Below are 14,646 nucleotides of genomic sequence, written 5' to 3'. Positions count from 1 at the left end.
AAAAAAAAACTAAACTAAAATAGTGAGCCCAACCTATCTATCAATTAAGAGGATAATCAATAAGAACTTCAGAAGTTAAGTGAGGTTCTTCTGTATGTTGGATTATCACAACATCATTAAGTGTTTTGATGACTATACAATGTCCTGAATGCTGAATGTTCTCTGTTGGCCTCCCAGATCCATTCATTAGTCTTCTCTTTCCTTCTCTATGGTTCAGGAGACTGACCTCTACAGACCTATCATGCTGGCTCCCTGGCCCTCTGGCCTCCTGTTGGGTTCAGTCAACAGAAGGTGTGGCAAGAAGTTGGAGAGGTAGAGGAGAGACACATCTGAGTACTAACGAGGCCTCCTACTCCCTCTGCTTCAGTAGTGGTGCTGGCAAGGACTGTGGCCCTCCATTTTCTTTGTGGCAGCCCTTCATCCACAGCCCCAGCTCTCAAGCGAGTTTTCAGGTAACAACTACCTCCTAGTATTGGGATGCTTCAGAACCTTCTTTTGGTTCCTTTTACCTTGTCCCCATTTCTGTGAATACTTGCTTTGGTGATAATACCCTAGCCGAGTATAACATTTGTTTCCTGCTGTGACACATGGGGAAAAATGCTCACAGGATGATATTAAGTGAAAGCAGCATGGTAGAAAACTACAAGCTGTATAGACCCAATACTGTTAAACCAAAGCACAAAATCACACACATTATATATAAAAATAAAGAACAGAAAAATATATCCCAAAAAGTTATATTTATTTTCTCTGGCTGGTGAGATTATAGCTGACTTTTATTTTTGTCTCTGTGCTTTTCTATGTTTTCTAAACTATAATAACATATTTTGGTGATCAGGATAAAAATTATTAGATTTTTTTAAAAATGTTTTTTATCATAGTCAAAGAAATTCTCATTGGTGAAATATATCTATTACTTCAAGTCTCTGGTTAGAACACAGGTATTTTATTTTCTTTCTTCCAGATAATGTAAAACTCCCATGTAGGACACATTTTAGTGAAAACAACAGCAACTACTTCCAGAATTATTGGATTTAGCCGTGGGGATAATTTATAAATATTAAATTCCTAAGCATTACTTTATATTATTATTATTTGTTTAAGGTTTTACTTATTCATGAGAGATACAGAAGCAGGCAGAGACATAGGCAGAGGGAGAAGCAGGCTCCCTGCAGGGAGCCCAATGTGGGACTTGATCCCGGGAACCCCAGGATCATACCCTGAGCCAAAGGCAGATGCTCAACTGCTGAGCCACCCAGGCGTCCCCACCAAAGCATTACTTTAGATCATACTCTATCATAATCAAAATTGCTATAGAACCAAAATCTTTAATACTTTAATTAGTTAATCAAAGTAGGGTCCATGCTGGGCTTGGAGCCCAATGCGGGGCTTGAACTTATGACCTTGAGATCAAATCCTGAGCTGAGATCAAGAGTCAGATGCCTTAATCAACTGAACCACCCAGGCACCCTTGAACCAAAAATCTTTAGTTGAAAAAATCTAGTTGAACAGCGATTTATTTCAATTAATAAGCATTATAATAATATTCTGATGTCCCAGAACACAGTGAAGTCACTATAATTAGGGGCTGTGCTATGCAACCTCCTCTTCCCAAGTCCTACCACATCTTTAAACATGAGACTCTATTCAACAAGACACATACAAACTAAGAGACTTTGCTACATAATCAGATCAAGGGAAATGCAGATTCATGCTTCCCATGTGCTTATCATCCCGGGGCATACTCTCACTGAATGAAACTGCCTGTGCTGTTAATAAAAGTTATTACCACCACCACCTTACCTTTTTTGGCCACCTACCTATTGTTGAATCCACACAGAATAAATACGTACATAATGGAATTGACCCTTGAGTCCACTGTGGTTAAGATCTGACCTATGCTGGCAGCTAGTGACGGTATTTCCTCTAATGGTCTTGATCAGCTGTGGAATCCCATTAGAATGGAAATCATCTCAGACCCTTGGGAACTCGGTAAGAGTGTTTCCCTCCTTCCCTGAGACTCTTAGCAGTTCAGTAAACAATTTCAGATCAGATTTTCTTAGATTCCCATATTTAGGTATATTCAGAATCTTGCTTCACCACTCAGATCAGCAAGAATGGCACTCACTTGGGTAGATTGCCAGAGAGGATTTTCCAGGCATATTCTCGGAGGTACTTCTGGAAAATGGTGGTCAGAGCGATCATTGGCTCCCCAGTACTGAGTTGAGAGCACTGCACCATGCACTTCTTGTAGTAGACAAAGAGATCAGCACAGCTGGGGAGCACAGCACCTCCTTCTTCAGTGTTGGGCTTAGGTGGCCCCTGGGCTTTGAAATCGGCCACAAACCTATCAATCAGCTCTCCAAGGTTTCTAGAAGGAAGAAGTCCTGCAATGTTATTTCAAGAAAGATACAGCAAATGTGCTCAACTGCCATGGGTAAATCATTCCTACTGCTTTTCACATTTAAAATCAGACTTTTGTCCGTATCTTCATTAACCACCATCAGCACTCCAACAATTTGAGTGCTGCTTTATGCTTCTCAAGGCATTTCATGATCACATCTGACCCCAAGCCTCTGTAAGGGAGATAAAGTATTACTGGAGCCTCTAAGAGATGAAAAAATTAAGGTCTAAAGTGTTTGTCACACAATTTAGTGGCATAGCTGAGCCTAGAAGCTACCATTTAAGTGCTTGCACTGGTCCTACTATCATTTTACTACCATTTCCTCTCTCCATAAATGAACAAAGTAACAACAGTGATCATTTTCTGAACACATACAATATACCAGGCACACGCTGTGTCAGTAATTTATTTTTAAAAAAACTTTATTTATTCCTGAGAGACACACAGAGAGAGGCAGAGACACAGGCAGAAGAAGAAGCAGGCTCCCTGTAGCGAGCCCAATGTGGAACTTGATTACAGGACCCCAGGATCACGACCTGAGCCAAAGACAGACACTCAACCACTGAGCCATGCAGGTGCCCTACATCAGCTGTTTAGAAATGTCGTTTCACTGCACTTCACTCAATATTCACAATAACCTTATGAAGTATGGACTATTCCTGTCCTCATTTTCAAAAAGCAAGGTGCAGAAAAGTTAAGGACCTTGTCCAAGATCATAGAGCAAGAGAGGAGGGGATCCAGGATTCAAACCAAATAGCCTGGGCTCAAATTTCATGCTAAGCACTCTACCTTCCTACGTCTGAAAATACAAAAAGGTTACGGTGTCAGCAAATATTTTGATATTATTAAATGTGCACATAAGACAGATGCCTAAGTATTCTTATATACTTAGAAGTATTCTAATGCTTGCGGTTTTAATGCAGTATTTTATTTTATTTATTTATTTTTAAATTTTTATTTATTTATGATAGTCACAGAGAGAGAGAGAGAGAGAGAGAGAGAGAGAGAGAGAGAGAGAGAGAGGCAGAGACACAGGCAGAGGGAGAAGCAGGCTCCATGCACCGGGAGCCCGATGTGGGACTCGATCCCGGGTCTCCAGGATCGTGCCCTGGGCCAAAGGCAGGCGCCAAACCTCTGCGCCACCCAGGGATCCCTTAATGCAGTATTTTAATGCAGTTTTTTCCTTAAAACTTTCAGAATCAAAAGGGTAAAAAATCTTGGGACAAGGGAGGGTATGGCAGCCTCAGGCTTGCAGCAGGTCACGACAGTGATGACGGCTGTAGCTGTCTCCTCATCCCCCATTCAAACATCACTGCATCTGGCTCAGTCATACTGAGTCATCATAGCTAGGACCCAACAGGGCTCTACTCATTGTTTCCTGCACAGTTGTGCTGTATGAAGAATGGGAGGAGTCCCCACCTCTTGACGTTTTATGTCTTTTTAGGTTGCTGTCTAAGGCTACAAGAATCCAGCTGTGCTTTCAAAATGTATTTATATAACAGGAAGAAAAAGACAAGAACCACACACAGCATCAATTAGCAGGAATAGAAAATTGACATTTTACTCAAGAGATTTTGTTATTGAAAGTTTATTATATCCAGATGTAGCCACTCTGCCCTCAAAGAACTTCAGGTCTAGGCTAGGTCTTTGTGGTGATGGTCAGCAAGCAGGGAAGGAGAGGAAGCTGCAGCATCACCACCCCATTCCTTGTTGCCTCTTCTTGCCCCCCCCTTTCCTGTAATCTCTCATTGCTCCTGCATGGGGACCCTCCATGCCAGCCAGATTCCCCTCAACTGCCCCCTGCCCCATCTCTATCCCTGACTCTGGGCCTTTGCCTGTAATGCCTGGATGCCTCCCCTGGCCAAGGAGGCTCTTCTGCTACCTCTCTACTCATCCTTAGGCTTGGCTCAGGGCTCAGGCTGGACAACTCCCACTCCCACCACCCTCTGTCTCAATTTCAACTTCTGTCATCTGCCATACACTGACATTTATTATTATTATTATTATTATTATTATTATTATTATTTAACACTTTACTATCCAGCATAAGGAAGGATGTCAAATGTTCAAGAAACATAACAGCCTTCTCCTATCCTGGGCCCGCAGCACAGCAATGTATCAATAATGGCTTTCTCTTTCACTGATCTTTGGTGTAATTTCAGAATCCTTCTTGAACCAGCATCTAGCCAGTTACTGATAAGCTGAAGTTGGTACACAAGCTAAAGGTGCTTGCTCAATCTTCTTCCCCGGTTCATATGCATTATCACATGCTCCTTGAGGGATAATGTTTATTTCTTCCTGCCCTCCCCAGGCCCACCCCTCACGCTTATGTGTGTAAAGGTAATCTTCCAGTTATGTCGGTGCCCAGTATGGTCAGCCCCACACTCTGCCTGAAGGACGGGAGCAGAAGGGTGGGAAGGTGGGGATGGGGCAGGGGCTGGTGCAGGGGAGGAGAGCACGTAACAGAAAGCAAAAAGTTCCACTTGAGTCTTCTTAGGAGAGATGCTAATTGCCAAATCTCTAGTGCCAACAAAAACAGGGGCCAGAGCTCTGAAGTGTTTTTATTTTAACCACTCATCCAGTTCCCCTAGTAGCTGAAGTCAGGATACTTACTTCCCTGCCTCATATTTCAGAGCCAACCTGATCAGTAGGATTATAAATTAATCATGCTCCTAAAACAAAAGAAAATTTCCACTTAAAGAAAACCTCTGAAGTTCTTGTATACTTTGCAGGCTGTCTCCCAGAGCACTTTTGACGCCGTCCTCTAGGCAGATGAGATATAAACCCGTCAGAGTAAGCTTCCCTCCCTTACAATGCTACTCTTCGCATCTGCATGCTTCTGTGCCATAGGAGACACTGGAAAACGAGTAATCAACATGTCGCAGCACAGATGGCCCAATCCAATGGATTTCAAACTGAGCATGTAGTATGTGCTATATACATATAAGATATGTATAAGATATGGTATGTGCATATATACATACAAGATATAAATGAGTTCAACTAAAAAAAACAACAACAACAACAACAAAGGCTGTCATTTCTTCTAGGCACCAAACACTAGCCTGAGTCTGGCCAGACCCTGTAAGACTACTAGAGAAAGAAGCATGTGGCATATTGACCTGCTGAGTGGAGTCATAAGGAGGTGTCTTTCACACCATAAAGCAATTACAATCAAGGAAGAGTTTCTAAAGGATCAAGCCCTGATCAAGGTGCTGCTAGGTATGGTGGTCAGGACACAGCATCAACCCATTAGGAGCTCTAATCTATGTAAGGAGTCAGAACCCTCATGCTCATGATGTTGAGATTTCAAGATAGCAACAAAATGCTAATTTTGCAGTACAGACAATATTAACCATTTGTTTCAGACAAAGGAAACCAGAGAGAAAATTCTGCAGTAGACTAGATGAAGCAATAAAGGCCTGGAGTCAAAGTGAGCATAGTATATGGTCTGCGGGAGGGAGGATGTAAGGAAGAGGGGATGGGGCAAAAGTTTGACCTTCAGTTTGATTTATACAGTCCTCTGTATTCCCACAGCAAACTACTGGTAGCTTCATGCCTTCATGCCATACACCACAATCTCCCACCAGGCCACAGGCCTATAAACAGATGCCTGGGTGGCATCTGTCCCAGATGCATTAGAAATACTATCTTCTCACAACAGCCCTGAGGATAAGGCATTCTTATCTCCATTTTGTAAATGACAAAACTGAGGCTGAGCAAAATAATATAGCTTGCCCTAGGTCACAGAATTTGTTGGAGCTGGAATCTGAACTTAGGGGTGTCTGACTCCAAAGGCCAGCTTTATCCACTGTACTGTGATTTTGATTTCACAACACTAAAAAACTACAGATAGATGGCATTGTGCTTGTTGCTATGTTCACTTTCTCTCCAGCTTAAAGGAACACACCATGGATGTGGATGGTATCTTTCACCTCCTCCTTTGCAGCATGAGCTTTCTGCCCAAGAATGTACAAACAAAGCATGTCAGGGGGCCATGTGAACTACTGCTGAGGGTTCCACCGATCAATGAAATGATCCAAGATGAAAGACCACTGCAGAGCAGTATCAGTAGAGGAAAGACTAAGGCAGTTTCTTCTGGTGGATTTGCAGTCAGCATCCCCAGCAACAATACTCTAACTGGAATGGCAAAGGGAAAGGAAGATGGCAGTCAGACAAAGCTGGCAAGGAGGAGATCATGGGAAACGATGCTTAGGATCCCCTAGAGATTACAGAGCTTGTTAACTCAAGGTACTCAAACTAACTTGGACCCCTTCCTCCCCTGCTCTTAGGTAGAGGCCGACGACTTGGCTCTAATGTGGCCAGGCCAGTGGTGTTGCAGAGCCGAGGTTTGGCTTGATCACAACTGGGAGATGGGTTACACACAGGCAAATGGGGCAAATAAATAAATACAGGGAAGATCTGGGGAGCCAAGTTTCTCACTGCTGTGGAAGGTAGTTAGAAACAAGGAAAAGGAGAGGCTAAAATAAACCCTGTGGTATTAGATCAGAATTAGAGTTATTGGCATAAACTCACAGGTTTTAATAAGTCGGTATAAAAACAGATATTGAGGTATACATATATGTATATACCCACATATAATCCTTAGCTCTTTCAACTGCAAGTGCCTAGAAGCATAACATTCAAGCAGTAATGAACATATCTGATCCTCTGAACTTAGTTTCTAAGTATCATTCCCAAAGAAACAAGGGATCTTGGAAAAATGGGTGACTCCAGGGCTGGGGTAGGAAAGTGCCAGAGACTCTGGTATATTTTGTTGTGCCAGAAATTATAGGTGCATGCAAAAAGCATGAAAAACCAGTTTGAAGGGATTCCAGTGGCCAAATCAGGGACAATTTGAGCATTAAAACAATGACAGAACCTGAAAGAAAAAAAGGACATCAGTGGAAAAACTGGTGGGAAATACAAATAAATCCTGAGTTTAGTAAATAGAACTGTACCAACGTTAACTTGCTGGAGAGGTAACTGCTATGGTTATATAAGATGTTAACATCAGGAGAACTTGGGAGAAAGGAATATGAGCAATCAGTGCTATTTCTGAAACTTTTATGTAGGTATAAATTTATTTCAACATAAACTTAAAAAAAGGTAATAACGGGGGATGCCTGGGTGGCTCAGCAGTTGAGCGTCTGCCTTTGGCTCAGGATGTGAGTCCCACATCGGGCTCCCTGAGAGAAGTCTGCTTTTCCCTCTGCCTATGTCTTTGCCTTCTCTCTGTGTCTCTCATGAATAAATAAATAAAATCTTTTAAAAAAAGAAGGTAATAACAGATATAACCCACTGAATAAAATAGGAATCTATGGGTACATGCTGACACAATAAATGTGGAAAAGAGAAAGCTTTCTCTTAAAATATAATGCAAACTAATAAAAGCAGAAGAAATGACAGTATTAGAAAAATTGTCATTTGGCAACTGTTTTAGTAATAAGTGATTCAGGCAAGTATCAGCAGGAGGTGGAAGATGAGAAAAAGACTATTTATATGGTTTTAATGTTTCTCCTGACACTTATTATTATTACTTATTAATAAATAGAGAAGCCTGGTAGACTCCATCTAAAGTAAGTAATAAAAATTGAACACAAGTAGGACACTGTGTCCTCCTAAAATGAATTACTGAGAAGAACCCAGCATCACTTCTGCATAAATCATAAATCATGAAGAAACATTAGTCAAGCTCAGATGGAGGGACATTCCACAAACAAATTGGCCTGTACTCTTCAAAAATTTCAAGGTCATGAAAGATAAAGAAAGAATGAGTTATATTTCTGGATTGAAGAGACCAAAGACACATGACAAGTAAATGCACCCTGTGATTCTGGCATGGATCCTGGATCTAGAAAAGACATGACTGGGACTACCAGTGAAATGGAATGGAGTCTATGAATTAAATGGTACTAATGGATCAAGTTAACTTCCTGACATTGATATGTACACTGTGGCTAGGTAGACTGTATCCTGATTTATAGGAAACACACACTGAAGTACTAAGGAGTAATGGGGGCACTCTTGTCTGCAATTTGAAGAAAGTGTCTATGTAGAGAAATCTCTTCTCCAAGAGTCAGCCAGAGAAAATCACTACATTCCCAAGAGTAAAAGTTCTATAACTTCCTTCTTGAACATAAACAAAAGTTGAGAAAGCTGCTTAAAACAGAGAAGGACAGGTTAGCCCAATCTGCTGAGGAGACGGCTCTGGGGATATCCTTACTTTCTTCCTCCTCCCTAGGTACTGGCTCTGCAGTTCTCCCGCTGCTATTTGGCTTTTGGCTGGGGCAGGTGCTGCCAGAACTTTGCCTGGGCAGGTGAAAGGCTTGGGAGATGAGAGGGCGGACTCCATGCCAGGCCCAACAGAAAGCTGGCAACACTGATCAGGGCTACTTGAGAGTCTGGAACAAGAGCACCAGGTGGGCAGGGCAGGTATCACTTATGCCAAATGCTAGCATGTCATCTCATCTCATCCTCGCCACTGATCCTGTGAGGGGAACATTACTAACTTGACTGTAGAGAGGATAAAACAAACTCCAAGAGGTTAAGTACCATGCTTGAGGTCCCAGGCTAGTGAGTGCAGACTCAAATCATGGTCTGTCTGGCATCTAGGCCCACGCTCTTTCCACTACACTGTGTTGGGTCTCTGTCATCTGGGAGCTTGTGAATGGTCTAAGATTTTCCACCCTTGCAGATTTTTGAGTCAAAGCTACAAGACTGTAATAAGTACAAAATCAGTCCCCACCTGAGTTTCTTCCCTTAGGTTTCTTTGACAAAAGGGAGGAAGGACTTTGTAGAACCCCTTGAAATTGCACTCAAGATAGTGTGTGGGTTTACGTGAATTTTCTTTTGGCAAGAGAGTCTATAGTTTCATTGAGCTCTCAAAGGGATCCATGACTCAAAAAAAGGTTAATAGCCACTGCCATAGGCATTATTTTGTCTGATTCTCTGCTTTAAAAGATGAGGAAATGGATTTCTTGAACTCTGTTTTCTACTTCAAGCCTTTGCTGCTTATTCTGGAGCAACAACAGCACAACCTACGCAATTCTCCTACAAGTAGCTTCTGCTACTTCCCCAGTGCTGTGGAAACATCCTAGTGAGGCCAAACGGCAGGATGAGTGGCCAGCACTTCATTTTTCATAGAGAAATGGAGAGTCCCTAAGGAAGGGTGGTCTGGCTCTCTGCCGGAAGTATCATGAACAATGAGTACACTTTATATGAATCCAGGCTATGTGAAAAGAGTAGATACCAGAATTAAGATAATTCAGAAAAACAACTCTCTAGACCAGGTAGGTCTGAGGAAAGTATGTGGTTATTTCAGATATCCACTTTAAACTCTGGATCCAACAGCTTTTAAACCTTTTTAAAAATAAGAATTGGAGTTGATGAGAGAAGAAGAGGTTTTGTCCAAAAATAGTGATCTAGGTGGGCTGCTCTAAGACCTGCTAATCTCTTAGGTAAATAACTGGTCTTTTACCTGTCTCTTGAGGTGTCTCACTAACTTCCTGAGAAAAAACCTTTTAACACAAAAGACAAGGTGTTCCAAAGGAGCAAATGGCAATAGCAATTACTGCCTTTCTGTGTGCTTTTGGACATAAGTCCAAAGAATAGAGAGGAGGTGGCAGCCTGGCTTTGCAAGGCAAATGTGAAAGTACCTCTTTCTTTGGGGGATAGGGGGCAGGAAGTTGTTTCTGTTAACATAGAAGTTCTACAAAGTTCATTTTCTACAACTTTAATATGAAACATTTTATATTTGTTTTTTAAAGATAGATTTATTTATTTATTTATTTATTTATTTATTTATTTATTTGAGAGAGAGAGAGAGAGAGAGAGAGAGAGAGAGAGAAGCAGAGACACAGGAGGAGGGAGAAGCAGACTCCACGTCTGGGGCCCGACACGGGACTCGATCCTGGGACTCCAGGATCACGCCCTGGGCCAAAGGCAGGCGCTTGAACCGCTGAGCCACCCAGGGATCCCCACATTTTGTATTTATATGGGGTCAAAAAGTAGATGCAATCTACAGAATCAAATAGGTGAATAATAACAAGGTCCCATGTAGTGAATCCACTTGAAAAAGTCTCTCTCTCCTTTTTTTTAAAAAAATCTCTTAATCTTATGGTTTGCCTCTGAAACATATTGGGAAACAAGAATTTGCTAACCCACAACAGAAGCATTAAAAAAAAAAAAAGGGACTAAATTTCAGCACCTAAATGCTTTCCCAGAGAACTTCCCTTGAGAACTCTCACAGTCGCTACTGTGCTCCCCACGCGAGCCACTGTCAGGTCCTCCCAAGTATGTTTTTTAGGCTACAAGGCCTCGTCTCAGAGCCAGGGCCAGCCTGTCTCCAGAAACCTGACTTTTCCAAAATCTGCCTTCCAGTGTGGAAGGGTCTTCAATTGATCCTCTGGCTGTGGACAGAAATTCAGGGATGAGGAGAGGCCTTCCTCTTTTTCATGAAAAATGGACACTGGAACTTGAACATACTACTCTGACCACTGTGAGGAAACTTGGCAGCAGTGGGCTACTTTGTGAAAATTTTTAGGAACCCCTGTGTTTTTAAAAAGTATGTATATTAAATGGATGCTAATCCATAAAAGAGGGCGGCCCCAGTGGCGCAGCAGTTTAGCACCGCCTGCAGCCCAGGGCATGATCCTGGAGACCCTGGATCGAGTCCCACGTCAGGCTCTCTGTATGATGCCTGCTTCTCCCTCTGCCTGTGTCTCTGCCTCTCTCTCTCTGTCTCTATGAATAAATAAATAAAATCTTAAAAAAAATCCATAAAAGAAAGTAAGAATCTACCAGTGCATACTGACTAAATAAGCACACACACAGGGGGATGAAGGGGAAGTGCTTCTTTACAGAAGAAATCCAATTAATAAATACAGGAGAAATGATGGAAATGGAAAATCAACATTTGGCAAACACTACAGTAATAACTGCTTCAAGGCACGAATCATCAAGGGATGTCAAAATGAGTGGGCACAGTGTGAGGAGAAACAGGAATAGTTACATAGTCCCAATGTATTCCCCCACATGATACTTATTAATTACAAAGAGAAAAATAGTAGCTTCAAAGCAGAAAAAGCTAGCAAGCACCATCTTAAGTGATCAAAGTTAACATCACCAGTAATGAGACACAGCCACATGAAGTGCCTCCTGATGTGACGTAAGCAGAGGGACATGACATCACCTGTATGGTATACTTGCCCGCAATGCAAAATCTAGATTTAACCAAGAGCAAACATCAGACAAACTGAATTTGAGGGCAATGTAGAAAATAACTTGTCAATCAATACTCTGTAAAGTGTCAAGGTCATGAGAAATAGACAAAAGACTGTGGAAGGATTCAAGGTTAAAGGAAACTAAAGAGACCTGACAACCAAATGCATGATGGGATCTTGGGCCAGAAAGTAGACATTCATGGCACAATGTCACCCTCCTGGTTTTGATAACTGTGATTATGTAAAACAGTAGCATTCTCTGGGGGAAGGATATATGAGGATTTTTGGTAACTTTTTCAGAAGTCTAAATCATTTCAAAATGAAAACCTAAACAAATTATACTGAAAAATATGTATATTAGAGACAAGGCTTTCTTTCTCTATTTTCCAGTGCCTGCCATGGTCAAGCCCTGTGGGCTGACAAGTGTAGCTATATAAGAGCTCAGTACCTACGTGGGAAGAGGTTGTTAGGATCCATTTAGGACCTTATTATTAGAGTAAAACTAGGGGTTCTAAGATTTATGGATACAATAAATGATAATATTCATAAGAGTGAAAAATCTCCTTAGAAGGTTTCCAGGGAGGGTCACAGGAGGCCTGTGACCTCCTTCAGCCTCTGGAAAGGGCTGTGCCCTTGTGAGGCCCAACCACGACTAGAGGAGGGAGAAGCGCAGTAGAAAACAGCAAAACGTTCATCACTCACTTGTCCTGGGACTCAATATACACGTAGAGATGAGGCTCGAAACACTTGGAGACAATGCCATGAAATGGATTGTCTGGGGCTTTAGGCTTCTTTGGCTGTAAAGGGAGGGGAAAAAAAAGAAAGAAAGAAATCTATATTTAAGCCATTTTTTCAAGTTTTCAAGCAGTTTCAAAGAAAAAAATCCCTTCAAAGTTTACTCCTGACACAGATAAGCACTCCGTGTAGCTGAACTGGGACTATGTCTTACACTGATTCATGCCAGTCTGTGAACAATGAGCCAGTTTTGTTAATATCACTGACTTGCCCTGTATGGTGAAAGATTTACTGCTATTCTGATAACACATGTACTTTTAATTTGGAAGCTATTCATCATATGACTGTTTTAAAAAATTTAATCCTAGCTAATAACAGTACCTTATATTTGCATAATGCTTTAGAATTTATAAAGTGCGGGATCCCTGGGTGGCGCACTGGTTTGGTGCCTGCCTTTGGCCCAGGGCGCGATCCTGGAGACCCAGGATCGAATCCCACATCGGGCTCCCGGTGCATGGAGCCTGCTTCTCCCTCTGCCTGTGTCTCTGCCTCTCTCTCTCTCTCTCTCTCTCTCTGTGACTATCATAAATTAAAAAAAAAAAAGAATTTATAAAGTGCTTTCACATCTATTCTTGATGGCCTCCATTTAGTGGTTTTTATTATGGATCAAGCACTTGTACATGAAATAACATCTCATCTATTCCTCATAACAAACCCTTGGTGTAGGAATTAGACTACTATATTACACCTAAAATGCACTTAGCAGCCTGCCCAAAGGCACATGGTGAAGCTTCCTATCTCCTGAACTAGAACTCTTTCTTTTATAGTGTTGCTTTGCTGAGATGGTTCCTGAACTGTTGAATTGATGAGTAAATGCAAGAAAAAGAGTCGTAAAGGACCAACATAGCATTGCTAACTTTTTGTTTTGCTACTTTCCATTCTCACCAGTCCCTTAAGAATATTTTATACCCAAATACTTTATAGGGAGAAAATAGCAGCATTAGGGCAGTCCTTCCTATGAAAAGACAGTTGGTGACCTTCTTTTTTTTTAAATTTTATTTATTTATCCATGAGAGACACACACAGAGAGGCAGAGACATAGGCAGAGGGAGAAGCAGGCTCCCCATAGGGAGACTGATATGGGACTCGATCCCAGCTGGGATCATGACCTGAGCCAAAGGCAGATGCTCAACCACTGAGCCACCTAGGTGACCAGTTGGTGATCTTATACCAGATAGACAGATACATAGACAGACAGGCAGGCAAGCAGACTATTTTGTCTTTAGTTTTTGCCTTGGGCCACTGTAAAACAGGGCCAGTGCTGGCCCCCAGTTGATACTTAAAAACCACTGATATATAGGCCATCTAGGTAGGCAAGCATTTAAAAACTCTGTTTGCTTCTTAATTCCTTTTCAAAATATCTAAGAAATAAGTGAATATTCTCCTACATATCTCTTTGTATTCCTAAAAAAAAAAGTCAATTTTATTCATTGTCAAATGCCAACAAAAGGACCCTGAGCCCTTGCTGGGGTTGATATTAGAGTACAATTTGGGAATAAACTGATACAGCATACTTGTTGAATGGAACTGTTCATATCTCTTAATAGAGGAAAAACTAAGCCCCTAATGACAAACAGAATAATGATTCCCTTCTTCTAGTAACTTTTAAAAATAAAACACTGTAATAGTTAAAAGCAACTGTAAAAACTGGAAATGCACACTGTAAATTAAATGTCAACCTTAGACATATCCCAGTCTCCTGTTCAGCTCTCCCTTTATCACCTTTAGAGAGTTCCATGTCTTCAGTTTTTTTTTTTTTTTGCAAGATTTTTAGAAATTCTGGTCCTTCCTAAAATAATTACACTCGGGTTGTTTTGCTTTATCCAGAAGCCACCACCAAAGTCAGGTCTGAGGCTGAGACCACCAGAGATGCCTCAGCCTGGGTTCACGGAGTTTGTCTTGTCTGAATTCAAAGTTCTACTTCATTTCTCAGATTCCCTGGGAGTTTCTCTCACACTTCCATCATTTTAAGCGGCAGATCCATGACATAGTGCTGTGTATGGGTGGTCTTTACCTAATTGTTCTGTATTTTCCAAGTCAGTTATCTATTTTTTATTATTTCATTCTTTTCAATAAGGTGATTGTTAAATGAATAGATAAATGTGATTTAACTTTTATAAGACTAGATATCTGATTTTAGAATTGAAAACTATAGCCACAATACCCAGATAGCTTTTTATTAATAGTCATTATAAGGATTGTAATTATCCCATTTATATTTTT

General features: G+C 41.3%; 1 protein-coding gene across 1 annotated transcript in view; it reads right to left on the bottom strand.

Annotated features, from left to right (window-relative positions):
- VPS53 (VPS53 subunit of GARP complex) overlaps nt 1-14,646 on the bottom strand; it is a 142,860-nt gene that overhangs the window by 47,975 nt on the left and 80,239 nt on the right. Inside the window, exons 13-14 of the mRNA XM_055322439.1 lie at nt 12,331-12,425; nt 2,129-2,371 (exon numbers count right to left, since the gene is read on the bottom strand). Of these exons, the coding sequence (XP_055178414.1) occupies nt 2,129-2,371; nt 12,331-12,425 (338 nt within the window). The remainder of the gene's footprint in view (nt 1-2,128; nt 2,372-12,330; nt 12,426-14,646) is intronic.

This window comes from Nyctereutes procyonoides, unplaced genomic scaffold (genome assembly GCF_905146905.1).
Source record: "Nyctereutes procyonoides isolate TBG_1078 unplaced genomic scaffold, NYPRO_anot_genome, whole genome shotgun sequence".
Taxonomy (NCBI): domain Eukaryota; kingdom Metazoa; phylum Chordata; class Mammalia; order Carnivora; family Canidae; genus Nyctereutes; species Nyctereutes procyonoides.
The sequence above is the reverse complement of the archived record's forward strand: the minus strand, read 5'-3'. Positions and strand labels throughout refer to the sequence as shown.